This window comes from Hibiscus syriacus, unplaced genomic scaffold (genome assembly GCF_006381635.1).
Source record: "Hibiscus syriacus cultivar Baekdansim isolate YM2019G1 unplaced genomic scaffold, ASM638163v2 tig00111070_pilon, whole genome shotgun sequence".
In the NCBI taxonomy this organism is placed as follows: domain Eukaryota; kingdom Viridiplantae; phylum Streptophyta; class Magnoliopsida; order Malvales; family Malvaceae; genus Hibiscus; species Hibiscus syriacus.
Genome location: NW_024062971.1, coordinates 46085 through 69444, shown reverse-complemented (window position 1 = coordinate 69444; position 23360 = coordinate 46085). Strand labels below are relative to the sequence as shown.

Sequence of the window (23360 nt, the reverse complement as noted above, 5' to 3'; positions counted from 1 at the left end):
GAGAGTTAACGGATATCAACCGCCACCACAGGTCATGCATTATCTTTGTTAACAAGCAAGAAAAGAATTTCGAAGGTGGAATACAGGGCAGACTTTTACTTTTATTAACTTTTTTTTTAAAGTAGGGTAAATTATATTAATTTTCATTGAATATTACTCTCTCTCTCCTATTTTATTTACTGTACTTTCAATTTTTCTATTTTGCTTAATGGACTTTACAGATTGAATCATTTTGCTTACTCTGTCGTTAACTCTCTAACGATGTAATAACACAGCACAAGCATCAAAACGACGTTATTTGAAAAACTCAAATATACATAAAAACAACGTCATTTCGAATATCGTCGTCATCGGTCACTATGTCATTTTTTATTCCAGCCACAGTTGACCGTCGTAGATGGTGATCGTTCGGTCCCAAAATTCATAGGTTAGTTCATCTCGACCCCTGAGTCCGAATCTGATGGTTTTTTCACCGGAAAAGGTCCCAAAATTCGTGAATTTTGACTGAAACTTTTCGGTTTCCTTACTTTCAATCTTCAATATGTGGACTTTGGAGCAAGCTCCGACAAAATAGAGGTCAAATTCGGACTCAAGATGTCAGGGTGAAACAACCTATAAAATTTGAGACCAAACGACCACTATCTACGACGGTCGACGGTGGCTGGCGGTGGCATCCAATCACCTTCTATTTTTATTTTATAGTTGGGTGAGCAAAATAGGAGAGATATTAAATTTAAGTGAGGAACGATGTAATTTACATTTTATATTTTCAATTTTTTATATTAAAATAATAAAAAATAACACATCATCACAACGTTAATGAGTTAACGACAGAGTGAGCAAAATAATTCAATCAGTAAAGTTCAGTGAACAAAATAGAAAAATTAAAAGTACGGTGAGCAAAATAAGATAGAGTAAAGTTCAGTGAAGAATGATGTAATTTACTTTAAAAATTATTTGTAATATAAAGCAAAAATGAAAATTTTAATTAAATAATTGAGAAAAAAAATATATAAATAGATATATTTAATAATTTTTTTAATAATATGGGATAAATAAAATACAGTATCTGTTCGAAGATAACTGTCAAACTTTCAACATTAAAAGCTTACACTCCTGATATTTATGATGCTCGAACTCAAATTCTCAAAAATAACAACAATTTATTTACTTATAAGTAATACATAGTAATAGAACTTAACAACACGTTATGATATATTCAACACCAGAAAATAGAGTACCCGCAATTGCTGCTTCCATCTCTCCAATAAACCATCACAGTAACTTAGACTTTCCCCCGGTCGTTATGGCAGTTACTCTGAAAAGAGTACACCCCATTGTTGCATCCGTTTTCAGAAGCTTCCCTCGTTTTGGCACTCTCTGTAATTTCTCCGTATCCTCAACTACCCAATCCGTCATATGGATGAACTCTGGTCGGTTTCTATAGCATCTAAACTGTTTGATAAAATGTCTCAACCAAAATATTACTCAAAATACTTGCCAGTTAACTTGCTCTTTCTTCATCTTTTTGCCCCTTTCAATACAGAAACCGGAGCTGAGGCTGATGGTGCCCAGGATTTTTTGCAATGGCAAAATGGAGGTGGCCGTTTTCATAATAAGTCAGCTTCTATTGATCCGACAGCGGTTATCGAGTTCGGGGCCATAGTTCATCCGAAATCCGTGTTGGGTGCGAATGCTCGAGTTGGGTCTGGGACTGTAGTTGGACCTTGTGTTACCATCGTTCAGTTTACGAAGATTGGGTAAATCTGTTGATATGCAGACATCCCTCACTGTGAAACTTACGTGCTTTGCTTAGATTTTGTGTCTAGGGCCTCCTTTTTTATAGTTTACTTTATTGAGCTTTCTTCAGCTATAATGCTGCACTGAGTAACTGCACTGTTGGTGATTCATGTGTAATTCATAATGGAGTTTGCATCGGCCAAGATGGTAAGGCCATCATCTTCTTCTGAGCTTGAAAGTTATAAAAGACATGGGATTTATTCTACAAATGATGGTTAATCCACTATCAAAATGTTTACATATATCCAGTTATTTGGTCAAGATTTTATTCTACAAATGATGGTTAATCCACTATCAAAATGATGGTTAATATGTAATTATACTGGAGCTGAATTGTTTGTATGATTTTATTCATTTGCAGGATTTGGATTTTTTGTCGGTGAGGATGGAAACATGGTCAAGAAGCCTCAAGTTGGTGTTTATTGGACTTTAAGAACTACAACATTCACAAACTTGAAAAATACACAATAACATGATGATATTTTTAATACTTAAATAATTAAAAATGGACTAAACATGTTAATAGAAACCTGTAGTAAAATTGAAACATATATATATATATATATATACAGTCTAACTGTCAGGATAGTTTAATTTGTCTCTTATGCTGTTTTATGACCTTTAAGGCTTGTTTGTGTTTTGAGCACTAAGAGGCCAAACTTTAGGAAACACTTTATAATTGGCATTTCTTATGTTATTGAATTCATTCTTATTGATATAGGAAAGAATAAAGAAAGAGGAAAAGAATTGATGCTTGTTAGCCTCTGGAAATTATCAAAAGTGGATTTCAGATATTTCATTCAGATTTGTTGAAAATGTATTTTGGTTTACTATTTTTTTCCTATGTTTTTCCTCAGATGCTAAATGTTAGGATAGGGAACCATGTGGATATTGGAGCTAACACATGCATTGATCGGGGCAGGCTAGTTATCTATTTGAGTCTGGATGTTTTCCCCTCCTAACTAGTTTCTGCATTTCCAAGCAGACAAATGTTTAACAAAAGTATATCACCTATTTGGTTCTGCAGTTGGAGGAACACAGTAATAGGAGATCACTCAAAGATAGATAATTTGGTTCAGGTGGGTATTTTTTTTTTCCTGTCTGGCCGTGTTGATAGGAATGCTCATGGTATAATCTTCCCAACTGCTGGCCTTTGCAGCTTGGACATTATGTAGTTATCGGGAAAAGTTGCATGCTTTGTGGGCAGGTCGGCATAGCAGGTTCAGTGATGTATGTTATTGTTATCATTTTAGTTTTTCCTTCTTTTTTTCAGTTTTCCTTCAAGTTTCTCATGTGTAGTTGAGTGTATTCATGTCATGCATGTGAACATGATGAAGTTTTCAATTTTTTCTGGGAGTTCTGATCATATTTTGTTTCTCCTGCCACAGGATGGGAGACTACGTAGTTCTGGGGGGGAGAGCTGCAGTTCGTGATCACGTCTCTATTGTATCGAAGGTATTTACTTGATGTTAAGAAGAAAAGAAGAATTATTGCATAAAGATGTTGAGGGGCCTTTGTGAACTTCAGACTGTCTACTTGCTCTAATGTCTTGCTTAATGTAGCTTTTCCCTTGTTGATTTGGTTATTCAGCATAGCAGAGGAGTCAAAGTTATGAATAATTCCAAGAAATGTATGTTTCTAACTGAAGTTGGCTGTTGCAGGTCAGAGTAGCTGCTAATAGCTGTATCACTAAGGACATCAGATAGGCCGGGGACTATGGCGGCTTCCCTGCAGTAAGGACACTTACATTCTCAGTAACTCTGATCTGTTATCAGGGTGGAACTGTAGATTAAACACTCATCAGCCAATTTAGTTTCTTCCAAGGTTGACACAAAAAGAGGCATGAACATGTTCAAGTTATCACTTTGCAGATTCCTAATCATGTTTGGCGAAGACAAATAGTTATTCAGAGATGGAGTTCAACAAAGGGGAAATCCCGAGGTTTATTAACAGCTTAGTCCATACTGTTATGTATGGTACTTGTCTCCCTAATAAGTTTTACCATTTTTTCTTTCTTCGAAATTAATTTGGAGGGAGGAAGATAGAATGCTAACTGTATGATTTCTCATTGACCATGACCACAACTTCAATTCTGTGATTTCTTGGACTCGGTGTTGCTATTGTCATCTGCTTTATTTCCTCATATGGCTAGTGTATTTTGCAATTTTAAGTCGGATTTTGGTGGAAAGGTTGATTATGTTCATCTATGATATGAAAAGGTTTGATTGTGTTTTATTTTTGGTGTTTGTCTCGATGAAGGTTGTAACCTCATTAAGCTTTGTAACTTTTTGATGTTCTAATAAAATATTTGGGTTATATTTTATACATCTCCGCTGTATTGATCTGTGCAATTAGTGAATCATATTATCACATGCATTTTATTTTTCTGTTTCGCAGGAAAGATAGGTAAAAGAATTCCTCCATGTTTCTTTTGGAATAAACAAAGAAGTTTATATATGAGATTGAAGGTTTGGTACATGTTGATAGAAAAGAATAATATTGTTTTATTTGCATGTCTGCATTTGATGATTACGTTTAAACACTGGAATTCATCAACCTAAGAAAATTATATACAGAACCAAGGAGGAAAGAAGAAGGTGACATACATAAAGAAAACCAAGGCAAGATGTTAAAGAGACTTCAGAGAAATCTGGTAGCCCTTAGTTTCAACCTTTTTGATGCATGCCGAAGTTTAACTTTCTTCTTCTTGTTGGATATCTTGCCATCTTTACCTATCGGTATATTTCCTTCTCTGTGTAGTCCATGGTGCTTGCTCTTTATGCCCCATGTTTTATATCTGATATTAGTTGATAAATCAACTCTTAGTTCAGCTGTTGCATTCAGTATTGCGCTGCGAAGAGCTCTCCACAAGGGGGTGTCAACATCAACATGTTTGAGCACTCGGAAATTCCGATCCTTCCTTTGATAAAATGATGGGACAGTGTTGTTCCCCACCGTATCGACCCCATGATAAAAGATTAGGAAGATATCATCGTAGTAAATACCTGAGTTTTTGTTCGGATTATCGATATCAAGCTCATATTGGATGATCCCATGATTGGACGCACTACTATCGTTTACCGAAGGGACCGAAAAGTTCATGATCGTATAATTGGGGCTTCTGGGACGCAACACTAACCATAGACAAAGAGCGAGAAGGCCTACGAGGCCAATAATCTGAAGAAGCCAAAAGGTAACGCTTTTGGTTCCGAACATTGTTGTCTGAGAATGGAAAACAGAACAGGGGTTTCCACAGGAATTGAATGGTAATGGAATTTGGTTCAGGGTGTAGGGAAATAGTGGTTTGAGTGAGAATAAAGTTAAAGCTTAAGGCTTTCATTCGTCTAAGGATGCAAGTTTAAGATGGAAAGTTGAGAAGTTACGAACTGTATTCTTTTCTTTTGGTGAGTTTTGTACTTTGCTTTATGTGACATGTAAGGTTCATAGGACTAATTGTTGCACGAGAGTTCACCTTTTGAAGCCTTCTTTCTTAAGAAAAAAAAATCTAGATTGACCAATTGAGTCTTAGTTCTATTGGCATCTTTGATTTTACAATTTACAAAAGGATGTGAGTTCAATACTACTTAAATACATACTATATTTATGGTGAGGTCCATATAAGGATGTTCATAGGTTGTATTTGACCCATCTAAACACGATTTGAAAATTAAACCTTTCCTTTTACACTCGACCGATCAAGGTTTATCAGGGTTTTTATCAATCTAAAATTCGACTTGATTTTTGAGGTAAAATTTTGCATCCAACCCTGTGTGTGTATATATTCATTTTATTAGGTAAATTAAAGACCTAATTAAAAATTAATATAGAGAGGTATTATTGTAATTATCGTTAAATATATAAATGGATAATTATAATATTATTTTGAGTCGAGTTGGTGTTTTTTCTATAAACTCAAACCTGACTAGATTAAATCTCATCCTTTCAAAAAAAATCAACTTAATCTGATCATATTGAATTGAATCATATCAAAACGTATCAAATTTGATCTAAATGCTCATCTTTATCCCTATATTTAGATAAAGCTTAAGCTACAAAGTTTTTCTTTGATTCACATCCGGATAAAGCCTGAAAGGTTTGAAATTGTGTATCATAAGACATAATGGTACAAATTAATCGAATCAAACAAGAATGATAATACAACAAATGGAACTACACAACATACGTATATGCATATATGTATACATGAAATAAATCAACTGAAATAGACGGGACATCTCTTGTTCTTCCAAGCCGGCAAGATCGTTCCATCTCGACCAACTGCAACATCACAAGTGACATGCATCCTATGATGTTTACTCCTCCACGTAGAAACCTTAAATCTAATGACTGACGTTATATCTAAACGAAAAACCACCGTCCCCTTTTGCCTATCGTTCATGAACTCCTCCCATCGCTTGCTGTTCACAGTAAGCGAGGCCGCACCGAACGTACGGTCCACGACCGTAGTCGTCTTTGGGTCCTGGAAGAACGGGTCCTTCAATGGAGCTGACCCAATCCGTTGATCTCTGTAAAAAACCGAACCGACCATGGAGTCGTAATAGATTCCGATGTGTTGGTTGGAGTTCCTGACGGTGACATTGAACGTTATTTCAGCATTCTCGAACCCTGTGGGTTGAGCCAAACCGGAAACGGTGAACTCCAGCATATGGAACCTCGGACGATGGGGGCGTAAACTAAGCGATAAGACGAAGAAAACAATGCCGACAACTAAAACGAGACATAAAAAGATGGCGCACACTATTTTAGTGACCCTAGCCGTGCAGCTTTCACGAACCCGCTCGGCGTAGTATCGAGCAGTGTGCTGGCGTTTCATGGGTCGGGAGTCCTGATCGGTGCGTAGGGTCGGCAACCTGTCGGAACTGGACATTGCGTTTTTTGAAAGTAGACAAGGAACCGAGGTAGATTGTGTTTGTGTGAAGGGTGTTTGTGTGGTCTAAAGGTGGCGGGTAAGACGAGGGAATGTTAAAGCATTCTGCATGGCATAGAAAGGAATAATGCCATTGATTATTTAATCAGTAGGCTCCCTCCCCGTAAATCAAAGACGGATTTTAAAATATTTTTTTAGGATAAACACATATATTAATAGTATAAATTTTTTAAATGAAATGAAAATAAAAATAAATTTCAAGATGGAAACTATTAATAAAATGAATTACTAATCGAAGAAAATTCAGATGTCAGTATGAACACAATAAAATTTTAGAGTATACACCATCAATAAAATACATTAATCTAAAAAATTTGAATTTGCTCACCCTCAACTATGAGTGCATCTGCTACAGTTGTCAATGACTCCATTTTTATAGATGATGTTTTGTTCTTATACATCCATTCTACAACATCCATCAACTGTATGATCATGAATAGACCAAAAGATTCTCGTCGTTTTCTTGAAAACATTAAATATTTTATTTATATATTCTATTGATGATTTAATTTTATATTAATAAAATTTTATAATTTCAGAATTCTTACATTTTTAATATAACTCTTAAAGTCCGTACCTAACCTAATATGTGTTGTGCCCCTAGCTATCTACGATGAAGAATTCTCTTTATTTGCTTCTATTTCATGATTATTTTCTTTCTCAAATCTACAAATTTTCAATAAAAGAAATAAACTATATACTGTCCAACTATAGTCGCTTTTTATTTTGATCATTATTTTTGAATTTTTATTAATTAGGTCACTCAACTATTTAAATGCATTCAATTAAACCATCGGTCGTTAATAATTAAAATATATATTTTTAATGGCTTGATTGAATGCATTTAAATAGTTGGATGTCATGATTGACAAGAATTAAAAAATGATGATCAAAATATTGTAATATTTTCTCTTAAAACTTTCCTCCATTGTTTTTCTTTTCCATTCTAAATCAAAATTTCTCATCAAACATGGCGAATTTACACTGAGTTAAGTAATTTAAACCAACACGCATCGGCCATTTCAACGATCCTCCTCATCTTATGAGAAATGTTTATCTTAATTCTACAATAATATTAAAGAAAATATCTATTGTCAACAATGAATTAAACCAGACCTGAATAGTTTTAAATTGTTAATAATATCTTAAAATTTTGAAGTTTAGGATTTAGAATTTACGTAAATAATAAAAAATAATTTATTGAAATTAAATTTTATTACTAATTATTTTTATTTAAATTTAATTATAAATACTAATATGAACTAAATTATTAAGCATGGGATAAAAGCACAGAGATTTAGGGGGTATCGAAGGATAGTCACATCTTAAAAAATTAAATTTTTATATTGATATATATTTTTATTAATAATTTAATTTATTATTCATAATGTTATAATTTGACATATTTTTAAATTTTAATATAATTTTTTAAAAATTCATATTGTGATACGAAAATCATGTATATATCCAGGGAAATATATTCTATTCGAATTCCATGATTTTTGACCTAATTTGATTTGATTAGGTCATCTTTTTTTAAAAAAAATTGAATTTAGATCCGATTGGAATTTTTGAAGGGATAAGGTCGGATTCTAACTTAAGATGAAAAAACTATTTGATCCAACCCAACCTGAGTTAATATTATAATTATTTCTTATATATTTAAGGATAATTACAATAATACATCTATACATTATTTTTTCCAATTAAGTTCTTATTTTAATATATATATATATATATATATAGATCGGGTCAGGTCAAATGGGATCCAATTTTTTATCTTAAGAATCGAGTCTGTTTCAAGTTGAATAGAGTCATCATAAACTCAGTTAAGACCAATTGTAGATTAAGGTATTTAATTTTCAGATCAAATTTAAATAGATTAAAAACGTAACTCGATATAACACATGAACATACCTACCTAGGTGGACAATGACCTTAACTCTAGGTATGAAAAAATTGTACCTTAAAATTGGAGCAAATAGCCCTCTAGTTCGTAGCATTTAAGCTTCTTTTGATTCTTAAGATGCCTGTTGCCGGGTAAAGTTGTGCCATGCCGCTGCCTGTCCCTATAAAATTGAAACCCTAAGGCGGTAAGGCGGTAGAGTCCCTTCAATTTTCATCCCCAAGAGCAAATTGCACACTTAATACTTGTTATTACAAGGAAACTTCGTTGTTTAATTTCCATGTCAGTCGGTCCAAATTATTACTTCTTCTACCCATGATGTGGTCCTTGAAATGAACAATATTTCTCTCCTTTCTGAAAACTGATCATAAATGTAACATCTCAAAAACAGGACTAGTGATTAAAATGTGAGTTTTTGAAAATTGGTGATCAATTTAAAAAAATTGAAAAGTTCAAGAGCTTAATTGAAATTTCTTGGAACATGATTGAATAATAAAGTTTGGAAATAAAAAGGGCATAATGGTCATTTTATAGGGAAATAATTAAAAATTTGAGAGGTTGGTATTATATATACATGGAAAAGAGGAGATGAGTAATAAGGAAACCCATAATTCTCTATGCTATTCTTCTTTCTCCTCTCCATCGTGGATTCTTCTTGCATAAGGTGAGTATGCTTTTTATGGATTAATTCTTTTATTTTAAGGTCAATTTTGATTCTTGGATTGTCAAAGAAGCTTAAGGAAAGGTTATAGTGGTGTAAAACTACGAGATTAACAAGTTATTAGTGATTTATTAAAAGGAGGATTTAAGTGAATTGATGAGGGAGAAGTTATAAATGGATTTTTAAACCATATTTGACTTGTCAAGGATATAATTAAGAAGTTAGAAGTGTTGGAAATCAAATTAGAACATGTTGGAAATTTAGTAAGATTTTTGGTTTCAATAATTATGATGAAATATTGAAGATGATGATGTGTTATATGGATATAAGATGATTTGAATAAGTATAGTTAAGTATAAAGGGTTAAAAGAAGGTTATAGTAGAAGATTTAGGTAAGTTTGGTAATTTTTTGGGCAAGATAAATAAATTATGGGCAAGGGGTATCGATACTGTTCATTCGGTATCGATACTTCAAAGAGGAAATGAGTGATATTTGAGGTATGGGTATCGATACTGGTTGAATAAGTATAGATACCATTAGGCCAAAGTTGATAAATTGTTCAAGGAGTATCGATACCAAAGGAGTAGTATCGGTACTGGGGGTATCGATACCATTGAGCAAGTATCGATACCATTTTGAAGATGAATTCCAGAAAAGAAATTGGGTATCGGTACTGAAGCATAGTATCGATACCATAGGGTAGAAGTATCGGTATTGTACCTTAGGGTACTGATACTACTTATATGAAAATTGTTAATTTAGTACTTTGTATAGTTTAAGTTATATTGATTGGTTATAAGCAATTTAAACTTCGATATTCATATAAGTCGTATATTCGTGCAGATATCGATCGAATACAAGCCCAAGAAGATTCAAAGATATAAGAATGCGCAATAATCATAAGTTTTCGAATTGGCTACTGAGGCTCAGGTGAGTGCATACTAGTTGGTATATGATGTTTAATGGAAATAAGACTTGCGACGAGTTTATTTCCTATATTAGAATGCATGAATTCATGAATGTAAGCATGTGTTTGATATGATTGTTATGTGTGGCTAAGTACTTGAATATAAATGTATGTGTTATATGCTATTGCATATGTTACATGAATTATGTGAATACATGTGGTCTAATAAACCATGTGAATTGATATAAATAATATATTTGATTACATGAGGAGATAATATAAGCTATGTGATATAAACATAAAGGATTATATGAATATGTGATAATAAAATAACAAAGTATAAGTTACACGAAACAAGCTATGTGATATGCTCTATATGACAATGAGACTACACGAGAATGTTACATGATCTACGTGAAAAGAAGATATGAGTCTACAAGTACAAGGATATAAGTATATAATAATTTGTGTGATTATGTGATTATGTGACAAACATAATGATAATACCCATGTTATGTGATATGAGAGCTAGGGGTATAGTTGACATGTCAAGAGTCGAGGGTTCTATGTGGTCCTTCGGGATATATATGTAATCTTTAAGGAGTGGTCCTTCGGGACATATATGTGGTCCTTCGGGACAAATTCTATGTGCCCCTAGTGGGAATTTATATGAGCTATGGTGACAACATATGTGCACAATCTCAATGTACTCACATATCTTTAGTTCTCAGAAGTATACATGGACTAATAAAGAGATAACAACAAATACATTGTATGTGATGTATATGCTTTGTGATATGAAATGTGTTACAAGAAGTATATGATGTTGTGTGTATTGTTTGGTTAAATGGGTCATATGATGGTTAAGAATGTTAGGTACAAGAGTATTTGACTAAGAGATATGAATGATAATAATATTGATAATAAAATGAGGTTAATGATGGAAATGGCGAGTTATATGTATGTATACATTTGATTATATGCAATTCTTGAGTTAATCGATCGATGGAATAGGCCAAGAGGGGGTGAATTGGAAATAAAAAATTTCGGTGGAAGCTTTTGCAGAAAATTAAAAATATTTGCACAGCGATTTAGAGTGGTTCGACTTTTTCAACCAAAGTCTACGTCTACTACCTTAGCTATCCACACTAAGGATTTTCCACAAATTCACTAATTTGTCTTTCTTTTTAGTACAAAGAGTAACCTTACAAATCCCTCAAGAATTATACCCCAAATTCTTGAGAACACTCTCTCCCAAAGAGAACAATACAAATTTTGCAAACTTACAAGAAAATCCTCACAAGGCAAGATGTTTGCACAATTCTAGAACAAAGAAAGAACACTCAAAAATAAATACAATAGAGCACAAATGGTGTTCTTGAAGTCAAGATGAATATTGAATGAAAAATAGGCTTGAAGTGCTCAAACAATGAGTTTGATGATTTCTCTTTGATTCTCACTTGATTCTTCTTTCTTGTTGTTGATCAATGGCTTCTAATCTTGTTTAAATACTCCTTGGATCAATTCTAAACGTTTGGGATCATTGTGGAGTCAATAGAGCCGTTATTGTGTGAAAATAATTAATAAAACAGCTTGGAGCGTGGGGGAATCGGTTCTCTACCGTAGGGAATCGGTTCATACAGTGTAAAATTCAAATATTTTGACCGTTAAACAGGGGGAATTGGTACCCCCTTGGGGGGAATCGGTTCCCTCCGAGTAATATGTTTTTCTCGGAGCCAAACCATTCAAGGGGAATCAGTACCCCCTTGGGAGAGAATCGGTTCCCTCTGGACAAGCTATAATTTTTGGCTTTGAAAAGGTTCGAAATACTTTGTAAAATTGTTTTGAGATTATTTTAAGATTGAAACTTAATTTTACACTTTGAGTAAGGATTAAAAATGATATTTGAAAGACTTGGAGTAACAATTTGAATATTCAAAATAATTGTATCGAATATTCTTTAGAAAATCATTTGTAAAATCTTAAAATTCATTTATATTTAGTTTGTTATATCGAATCATCAAAATGTTTTCAACAATCTCCCCCTTTTTGATATAACAAAACATTTTAGTAATTTTAAGATTTTCTATTTGAAATCAAAATTACTCCCCCTTACTTTAACACTTCCTTACTATAAAACTTCTCCCCCTTTTTTGTTAAATCAAAAAGACCTTAAAACGTTTTTAAACAAGGTTTTGAAAAGCATAGCCAATTGATTATAAATAAATATAGCTTAAGCTGCTAAGATCAAAGATCAAGAGAAAGGTTAGCCATTAGTTTCATAATTCAATATTCATAATGTGAAATGGCAAAATTAGTCATAATGCAACTAATATGTAAATGATGAAAAAATTAATAAACATTAAGCTCAAATTGGAAATTCAAACCAAATATATATATATATATATAAGTGCAATCATCTAAAAACAGTCAAGTTCAAACATTCAACATCCATAAAACATTCAAACATCCAATCCCAAAACATCAAAAGTTTTAACAATAAGTTCTAAATCCAATCAAAAGAAACTAAAGCAAGATAGGTTTAGTCATTCAAAGGATGGTCGGGTGGAGGGTGAGGATAACTTGCTCGTATCTCGAGTGTGAGCGCATCTAAACGTTCGTTCATCTCCCATTGTATGCAAACCGTAGATCAAATGTCTCCAAGAATGATCGAAAGTATGGAGGCACTTGATCCTCTTGTTGTGTCTTCGGGTTCTTCATCGTCAATATCTTGCATGAGTTGCTGAAGCTCCAGATCTTCGTCTGTTGCCAGTACCGGAGGAGGTGGAGCTCATGAAGAGCTTGCGCCCGATGTTTGCTTAGTAGGTCGATAAACCCATTGGTCAGTTTCCTTATTTTGTTCCATCCCGCTTTCTTTAAGGAAGTGAAAAAGTTTTGGTTTTGGAGAGGGATTGGAATGTCAAGATTGACCCTAAGACCGAGTTTGATAAACAAGTTACTAAGGAGACAACCATAAACCAAAATTTCTATATTCTTGGAAGGAACATTGTTTATGGTATATACTAACTTACTAAAGATTATATGTGGCAGATTAATCTTTTTATTATGTTGGATACAATGTATCCACCATATATCTATTTTTCTAAGGGAGGAAAACCTACCTCCGGATGATCGAAACCATCAAGAGATCAACAAATATAGGAATCAATCGTGATGAGATGGTAAGGTACTAACGCTATCCTTAGACTTATAGGGTGATACCACAGACTCCTTTTCATTATATAAACCTAAGTTATCTAGTCCAAAATGGGTAGTGAATGTGTCAGAGTCAATAAAAATAAATTTACCTAAAAGATATAATCGAATTCCTATGGTTTCGGTTCGACGCTCGTTTTGGACACATACCGCATTAGAATAGAAGATTCGGACTAATTGTTGATAAACAATAGGTTTGAGTTTAAAGAGGTTATCAAACTTTTAGGATTTAAGAGTGGGAAGATATTAAAAATCCATATCTTCCATAGCTTGGATCGAAGGGATACGCTCTTCCAGGATTTTGTATTACTCAAAACAAGTATGGTACCTATGGTAGAGATCTTGTCTACGACCAGGTACATTGAAACAAGAGTTCAAAATAGCCATATTTGGGTCATTTGGATTTGAATTTGGATTAGGTGGAGTAGTAGGAGGTCAATTTTTGACTCGAGCGACTAGACGATGTCCTAGGTTGTTTAGGATTTGACATGGTTTAAGAAATCGAAAAATGCTAGGTAACTTGCAATTTAAAACGCAATTTCAATCAATCCCAAAACTCAATTAAGTCTGCAATAGTCAAGGTTCTCTAAACCGAATCCTAGTGGGCAAAGTTTTGAAAACTATTTGAAAAATCATGTTTGAAGATCATAATACATATAGTTTTCATGAAAACAACAAAATTTAATCAAAAACATTAACAATAAATTTTGATAATTATATTATTTCTAAGTTCAAAGAAGAGTTGAAAAATTATGTGTTTTTGACGAAATTGGTTGTAAAATCTAGTCTAAAATCATCATATAATCAATGCCCGATAATTTGTTCAACCTAGAACTAATTAAAAACTAGTCTTATGTTCAAAATCAATAAAACAGGGGTTTTAGAGATATTACCTTGAGAAATTTGGATTTTGTGAGAACGTGATGATTTTTGCACTAGTTTGATGATTCCAACAGGTTTAGGAGATGAAAAATGATTGAAATCCGACTAGAAATCGTTGTTTTTGGACAAAGTTGAGATAGGGTGAGAGAAGAGAGGCGAACGACGAGAGGTAGGAGAAGAGAGAGTTTGAGAATAAGGGTTTATTTGGGCGTTTAATATCTAGACCCTATGGGGGTATCGATTCCCTCAAATGGGGGAATCGATTCCCATTCAAAGGGGGAATCGGTTCCCCTTCAAGGGGGTATCTATTCCTCCTGCACTAAAATTCAAAAATATGTGTTTTAAACACTCAAAATGCTAAATTAATTTGCTCTAGAGGTATTGGCAACTCATATTACGAAAAATTAACTATGTTCAATCAATCAAATCTATCCTTAAACTACATTTGAACATAAAATTAATTTTTCACAAAGAATCATAAACCCCCCTAACTAATAGCAAAGAATGCAATCAAAAGTGTTATAGGCATTTTCCAAAATTAATTAAAAGTGCTAAACTTATTTTAAACATTATGTCAAGGTAGGTTGGTCAAACCTAATTATCTCCTAAGTGTCCAAAATCTTTCATTATCTAAAGGTTTTGTAAAGATATCCGCTAATTGGTGCAAAGTATCAACAAATTCTAGAACTACATCTTCTTTAGCAACATGGTCTCTAATGAAGTGATGTCTAATTTTAATGTGCTTAGTTCTAGAGTGTTGGATGGGATCCTTAGTGAGACAAATATCACTAGTATTGTCACACTTGATAGGAATGGTACCTACTTTAATTCCATAATAAAAAAGTTATTGTTTCATCCATAAAACTTGTACACAACAACTATCGGCTGAAATGTATTCCGCTTCAGTGGTAGATAATGCAACATAATTTTGTTTCTTTGAAAACCATGAAATCAACATATTTCCAAGGAATTGACAAGTATCGAAGGTGCTTTTCCTATCTAATTTGTATCATCCATAATCCGCATCAGAGAAAGCATGCAAGCTAAAGCTAGAGTCTCTAGGATACCAAAGTCCTAAACTAGGAGTGTCCTTAAGGTATCTAAAGAATCTCTTAACAACTAGTAAATGTGATTCCTTAGAACATGATTGAAATCTAGCACATAAGGAAACACTAAACATAATGTTCGATCTACTTACGGTTAGATAAAGCAAAGAGCCAATCATTGACCTATATAATTTAACATCCATACATTTACCTCCTTCATCTTTGTCAAGCTTTGTTGATGAGCTCATTGGAGTGTCATGAGGTTTACCATTTTCCAGTCCAAACTTTTTGAGCATATCCTTGACGTACTTAGCTTAATTGATGAATATGCCATATTTTCTTTGCTTGATTTGGAGTCCTAAGAAAAATGAGAGCTCTCCCATCATGCTTATCTCGAATTCACTTTGCATTAGCTTAGAAAATTCTTGGCAAAGAACATCATTAGTAGAACCAAATATTATATCATCAACATAAATTTGAACTACTAATAAATCTTTACCTTTATGCTTTAAAAACAATATAGTGTCAACCTTCCCTTTTGAAAAACCTTTTTCGATTAAAAAGTTTGACAATTTTTCATACCAAGCTCTAGGAGCTTGTTTTAAACCATAAAGTTCTTTTGTCAATTTAAGAACATGATTTTGAAATTTTGAATCTTCAAAACCAGGAGGTTGTTCCACATACACTTCTTCTTTTATAAAACCATTTAAAATGCACTTTTAACATCCATTTTATATAATTTAAATTCATGAAACATGAAAATGCTAATAACATTCTAATTTCTTCCATCCTAGCTACGGGAGCGTATGTTTCATCATAGTCTATGCCCTCTTCTTGAGTATACCCTTGAGCAACAAGTCTAGCCTTGTTTCTTACTATATTACCACTTTCATCAAGCTTATTCCTAAATACTCATCTAGTACATACAGTAGACTTATTACTAGGTCTTTCAACTAATGTCCATACTTTACTTCTCTCAAATTGATTTAACTCTTCTTGCATAGCCATAATCCAATGTTCATCATTTAATGCTTCTTTAATATTCTTAGGCTCTATGCATGAGATAAATGCAACATAATTACAAATATTTCTAAGAGAAGATCGAGTTGTTACCCCTTTGGATGGATCACCTATTATTTTACCATCATTGACATAGTTGTACTCTCTTGGGTAAGATACTTCCCTTTCTTCAATGGTTGGATTCTCGAGAGGATCATGAGTTTTCTCATCTTTCGTTTTTTTCCTGATGGTTCTCCAATGTCATGTCTAACGTCATTTGTATTTCTAATACCTACATCATCATTCACACAAAAATCCTTCCTCAAAAGGAGATTATCATCGAAAACAACATGTATAGACTCTTCTACAACTAAAGTTTGTTTATTAAAAACTCGATAATCTTTAGAATTTAAGGAATAACCCAGAAAAATTCCTTTATCACTTTTAACATCAAATTTGCCAAGATTTTCTTTACCGTTGTTTAAAACAAAACATTTAATTCCAAAAGGATGAAAATAGCTAATGTTAGGCTTTTTATTTTTAAAAAGTTCATATGGAGTTTTCTTCAAAATAGGCCTAATCATTACTCTATTAATAATATAACAAGCAGTATTTGTGGCGTCTGCCCAAAAATATTTTGGCAAATTGTTTTCACAAAGCATGGTTCTAGCCATTTCTTCTAAAGTTCGATTTTTCCTCTCAACAACTCCATTTTGTTGAGGGGTTATAGGTGCTGAAAAATTATGGCTAATACCATTAGAATTACAAAATTCAGTAAATCCAAGATTTTCAAATTCAGTTCCATGATCACTCCTAACACTAGTTATAGAGTAACCTTTTTCGTTTTGGATTACTTTTGAAAAACATGATGAATTTTTCTAATGCTTCATCTTTAGTACTTAAGAATAGAACCCAAGTATATCTAGAGTAGTCATCTACCAAGACAAATGCATATTGTTTTCCACCCAAGCTAGTAGTCCTAGTTGGCCCAAAAAGATCTAAATAGATCAATTGTAATACTCTACTAGTGGATATGTCATTAATGGATTTAAAAGAAATTCGCTTTTTTTTCCTTTAGCACAAGCATCACAGATTTTATCATAATCAAATTTCAGTTTTGGCAACCCTCTTACTAAGTCACCTTGAATTAACCGTTGCAAAACACTCATCCTAGTATTCTATGCCATAACCAACTATCATGTTCATCATTAGCAATTAGGCATAAATAAGTCATATCAATAAAATCTAAATGCACCATGTATATGTCCTTATTTTTATGACCAACAAACATAATCAAAATAGATGCAATGTCAAACAATTTTGCAATTATTTAAAATAAGACATTGTATCTTTTATCAAATTCATTTTTCAAAAGATTATGCTTTTAACCCATTCACATATAAAATATTATGCAATGATGATTACAAAGATTAAGTGCATATACATAAAGTTTTAAAGATGTTATGCATTAAAGTTGATATAATTGAAAATTTGAAATCTATGCATAAACATTAAAAAGTTCAAGGTCAAAAATTTGTAAAACCAAAGTTCTTGAAAAATCGATATCAATTACATTTTAAAAACAATTTTGACCAAAAATTAATATGACGAACTAGAGTTTATAAAACATTACCAAAAATTACTTCATCATACAATATCTTTCAACATACATAAGATAAAACATAATCTTTTAGAACATTTAAAACCTCATGGATGCGAAAACTAAATGAGCAACCAAATAAAATAATTACATTAAGTTTAGAGGTTACCCATTCCTTTTTCATGTGTGGCTAGAGCATCTTGAATATCATCATCTTTATCACCATTGCTCCCACACACTTACAAGAGACATTTAAGTAGATTTTGGTATCCAAATTGCTTTGGATCCGTGAATGTTAGTTTCAATGCCCCTTGTTCCTTTTGGAACCAATACTTGTCTAATTTTAAATCTTTTTCCTTTCTTTAAAGGATAAGTATGTTCTTTAAGACCATGATAATGACAATGTGAACATATTGTCATTATTGAACGTGAAGTTTGTTTAATTTGAAAATTTCTTTTTCAAAGTTTTCAGATTTTAGTTTTGAAAGCTCTAACTCATTTTTCAACATTTCATTTTGTTTTTCCAAGTCTGTTTTAGCTTTCAAAAGAAGATCATTTTTAGCTATAAATTTAGAAATCAAATTCCTATATTTAGAGTTCATCGTCTCAAACTCCGAAAATAATTCATCATAAACATCTTGTAACTCATTAAAAGATTTTGAATTTAATTTATTTGAGTTAGAATATACCTTTGGCTCTGTGAGAGCTAATAGATACATCACTTTTATTGGTTCTTCTTCTTCCTTGTCTCCATAGATCTCCTCAAGCTTATCCCACATCTCCTTGGCACTTGAACAAGAAGAAACTCATTTATATACATTAGGATCAATTGCACAACATAACATATGCATAGCATTTGTGTTTTATTGAGCTTTCTTCCGTTCTTGATCACTCCACTTCTTTGTCTTCATCGTAGGAGAAGAATATCCTTTCTTGATCATTATCCAAGCTTCTATATCAAATGCTTGGATAAATATCATCATGAACTTCTTCCAACGATGATAATTTGTTCCATTGAAGTGTGGAGTCACGTCAATTGGTCTAGATTCTTCTATGGAGAATGAACCGGAAGTGAACGCCATCTGTATCGATTATGAACCAGAAGTGAACGCCATCTGTATCGATTTAACTCTTCCTGAATCGACTCAAGATGTGGTTAAACCTTCAAATGAGTGAGGCTCTGGTACCAATTGTTGAGTTAATCGATCGATGGAATAGGCCAAGAGGGGGCGAATTGGCAATAAAAAATTTCGGTGGAAGCTTTTACAGAAAATTGAAAATATTTGCACAGCGATTTAGAGTGGTTCAACTTTCTCAACCAAAGTCTACGTCCACTACCTTAGCTATCCACACTAAGGATTTTCCATAAATTCACTAATTTGTCTTTCTTTTGAGGACAAAGAGTAACCATATGAATCCCTCAAGAATTATACCCTAAATTCTTGAGAACACTCTCTCCCAAAACGAACAATACAAATTTTGCAAACTTATAAGAAAATCCTCACAAGACAAGATGTTAACACAATTCTAGAACAAAGAAAGAATACTCAAAGATAAATACAATAGAGCACAAATGGTGTTCTTGAAAGCAAGATGAATATTGAATGAAAAATAGGCTTGAGGTGCTCAAACAATGAGTTTGATGCTTTCTCTATGATTCTTACTTGATTCTTCTTTCTTGTTGTTGATCAATGGCTTCTAAGCTTGTTTAAATACTCCTTGGATCAATTCTAAACGTTTGGCATCATTGGTGGACTCGATAGAGCCGTTATTGTGTGAAAACAATTAATAAAACAGCTTGGAGCATGGGGGAATCGGTTCCCTACCATAGGGAATCGGTTCATGTAGTGTAAAATTCAAATATTTCGACCATTAAACAGGGGGAATCAGTTCCCTCCAAGTAATATGTTTTTCTCGGAGCCAAACCATTCAGGAGTAATCGGTACCCCCTTGGGAGGGAAGGTTTACAAAGAGTGGTCGAAACGATTTTGTGTTTAGGGAGTAAGGAGATTGAAAGATAGAGAATTCCACAGCGATTTATAGTGGTTTGACTTTCTCAACCAAAGTCTAAGTCCACTACCTTAGCTCCTCACCAAGGATTTTCCAACAAATTCACTAATTTGTTCTTTCTTTTGAGGACAAAGAGATAACCTTACAACTCCCTAGTTTTTCCAGGCTAAACTAGAACCTTTCCCTAGCTTTTACACGGGATAAGCTAGAACCTTTCCCCTTTACAAAAGGATAAAATAAGTAAACAAGAAAACCTCTCTAAGGTAGGTGTTTACAAGATTGAGCTCACAAGAATAAAATATTTACAAGAGAAAGATGAAATAAGATTGAAAAACTCTTCTCTTGTGTTTGATTGCTTGGATAGTTGTTATCTTGCTTCTTCAAGTGTCCTTAGCTTGTATTTATAGCTTGGAATGTGTTTGATGTAGTATATAACCGTTGGGGATGTTTTGGAGCCGTTTGGGGATGATTTTTCTACTCAAAAAGGCTTCCCATAACATGGTGCATCGGTGCACTATCAAGGTGCATCGATACCCCTTCATTAAATTCAAATAAACTAGTCGTTACTAGCCGTTACAGCCTTGGTGCATGGATGCACAGCAGGATGCATCGATGCATGGCATGATGCATCGATGCACGACAGGATGCATCGATGCACTAATTGCATTTGAAATGGAGTGCATGAATGCACTACATGGTGCATCGATGCACTAGTTCAGGTGCATGGATGCACTGCAGGGGTGCATGGATGCACTGCAGGGGTGTATGGATGCACTTTGATACCCTTTAGCATTTTTTCTCAAATTCGAATTCTAATGGACTTTGAATTATTTTTGAAACCTTTTAAAACTTCAATTGAAGTCCAAAAACATTTTGTAAATTCAATTCAAGTCCAAAACCATTTTGCCTTAAATTGTTATATCAAAACATAGTTCAATAATCTCCCCCTTTTTGATATAACAAAACATTTGAAAAATTGTTTTTGGAAAAACTCCCATTTAATAAAATGTTTAATGAAAAAGTTACCAATTGTTAACAAAATGATATCAATTGTTACCAATTGTTGGAAAATATATGAAAATGTTAAGTTCCCCCTTTTTCATTAAGAAATTGAAATTTTCAAACCAAAACTTCTCCCCGTTTTTGTTATATCAAAAATAATTCAAACTTTAAAGTTCAAAATAACTTTGGAGAGTAAGTAGTAAATTTGACATTTAAAATTTTATTTTGAAAAATCAAAGCTCCCTTTTAATAAATGCATTCCAAACAAAATTAAGCTTTTAGGATTTTGACACTTAAACAAAATTGAAATTCAACAAAGAATAACAAATATATTAGTAGCATATGAAATTCAATATATCCAAGTCTAAAATACTTTATGCAATACCAATTGTTGAAATTTGATATTAATACCAATTGTTTAAAATTAAGTGCATTTGCATAAAGTTTCCAAAAATGTTATGCATTTTGAAAATTTTGATATCAATTGTTAGAGAGATATCATTTTCATTTAAACCATATGCATAATCATTTAAATTTAGGTCAAAAATTTAAAATTTGTAAATTCAAAACATTTGAAAAGTTGATATCAATTGTTAGAGAGATATCATTTGCATTTAAAACCAATTTTAACCAAAATTCATTATGATGAACTAAAAATTCTGAAAAATTATTAAGACATTAAAATGTTCATCATAATTTCCTTTTAACATGCATGAGATTAAAAATAATACATAATTATTTAAAATCAAAACTCATGCATGCTTAAAATTAAATGAGCAACCAAATAACCAAAATTAAAAGCATTAAGCTTAGAGGTTACCCATTCCTTTTTCATGTGTGGCTAGAGCATCTTGAATATCATCATCTTCATCACCATTGCTCCCACACACCTACAAGAGACATTCATTTCGATTTTGGTATCCAAATTGCTTTGGATCCTTGGACGTTAGTTTCAATGCCCCTTGTTCCCTTAGGAACCCATACTTGTCTAATTTTAAAATGTTTTCCTTTCTTTAAAGGACAAGTATGTTCCAAATGACCATAAAAATGACAATGTGAGCATTTTTCCATTTTTAAACATAATAGGTTATTTTTAGAAATTAATTCTTTTTCTTTTGTTAAGCCTTCAAGCTTAACTCATAACTCAAAATTTTCTTTTTCTAAATCATTTATTTTGATTTTTGAAAGCTCTAAATTATTTTTCAAAATTTCATTTTAATTTTCAAAATCAACTTTTGCTTTCAAAATCAAATTATCTTTAATTTTGAGTTTTGAAATTAATTTTGTATATTTGGAATTCATGGTCTTAAATCCCAAATACAAGCTATTATAAGCATTTTGTAACTCATCAAAAGTAAATTAATTAAATTCATTTGAGTTAGAAGATACCTCGAATTCTTCTTGAGTGGTCTTGAGGCATAGGTTGACTACTTCATCTTCATCATCGGAATCATCTTCATCACTCCAAGATGCAACAAATGCCTTCTTCCCCTTTTTCTTTAGAAGAGGACATTCATACTTGACATGTCCCTTTCTTTGACAATTGAAACATATCGGGGGACTCTTCTTCTTGGTTGATTCATGTTTCACTTCCTTGGAAATCATGAGTCTCTTGAGTTCCTTCAAGAGCTTGATCATCTATTCTTCTTGTTCATCATCGTCTTCATCCACCTCATCACTTGAATCTTGGTAGCTTTCATTGGTGGATTTAAAGGCAATGCCTACCTCATTCTTCTTCTTCTTCTTATTTTTCTTCTCTTCTCTTTCTTCATCTTCCTTCACCATCATCTCATGAGTGAGAAGGGAACCAATTAGCTCGTCGTGAGTGAGAGACTTTAAGTTTCTTGCTTCGATAATGGTCATCTTCTTCGATTGCCACTCCTTTGGAAGAGAGTAGATCATCTTCCTCACAAGCTTCTCATTAGGAATTACTTCTCCATATCCCTTGAGACCGTTGACAATCACAGAAAATCTATCCGTCATAGCTTTGATGTCTTCATCGGGTTTCACATTGAAGTTCTCATAGCTATGGTTGGGAATACTTTTCTTTATTCCCTCACTTCGTCGGTTCCTTCATGAGTGACTTGGAGCTTATCCCAAATATCTTTGGCACTGGAACAAGATGAGATTCTTCCATATTCATTTGGGCCTAAAGCACATAATAGAATATGTACATCCTTAGAGTTAAACTGGAAATTTTTCTGCTATTCTCTACTCCAATTGTTGTACTTGTCGGGTGGAGATGAGTAACCGTCCATGATTGAGTTCCAAGCTCCTAGATTGTAGGATTGAATAAAGTACATCATCTTATTCTTCCAATGTGCATAATTTGCTCAATTGAAGAAGGGTGGCTTGTTGACCGGTTGTGAATCCATAATAGAA

The 23360-nt window shown here is 33.0% G+C and overlaps 2 protein-coding genes and 1 pseudogene across 2 annotated transcripts; 1 reads left to right on the top strand and 2 right to left on the bottom strand.

Moving 5' to 3' along the window:
• The first annotated feature begins 1232 nt into the window (after positions 1-1232).
• LOC120151910 lies at positions 1233-4125 on the top strand (annotated as a pseudogene).
• A 143-nt stretch (positions 4126-4268) lies between these two features.
• LOC120151909 (protein NDR1-like) lies at positions 4269-5236 on the bottom strand. The gene has a single exon (XM_039164210.1). It carries the CDS (start codon positions 5014-5016, stop codon positions 4441-4443), a length of 576 nt encoding a protein of 191 aa, XP_039020141.1. The 5' UTR covers positions 5017-5236; the 3' UTR covers positions 4269-4440.
• Positions 5237-6013: 777 nt separating this feature from the next.
• LOC120151889 (NDR1/HIN1-like protein 13) lies at positions 6014-6688 on the bottom strand. Its single transcript, XM_039164199.1, has one exon. The coding sequence runs from the start codon at positions 6686-6688 to the stop codon at positions 6014-6016; it is 675 nt and encodes a 224-aa protein (XP_039020130.1).
• Between the last annotated feature and the right edge of the window lie 16672 nt (positions 6689-23360).

Bases quoted from the DNA above. Each gene is read 5' to 3' on its own strand.
- LOC120151909 (XM_039164210.1), bottom strand. From the start codon at position 5,016: ATGTTCGGAACCAAAAGCGTTACCTTTTGGCTTCTTCAGATTATTGGC.
- LOC120151889 (XM_039164199.1), bottom strand. From the start codon at position 6,688: ATGTCCAGTTCCGACAGGTTGCCGACCCTACGCACCGATCAGGACTCC.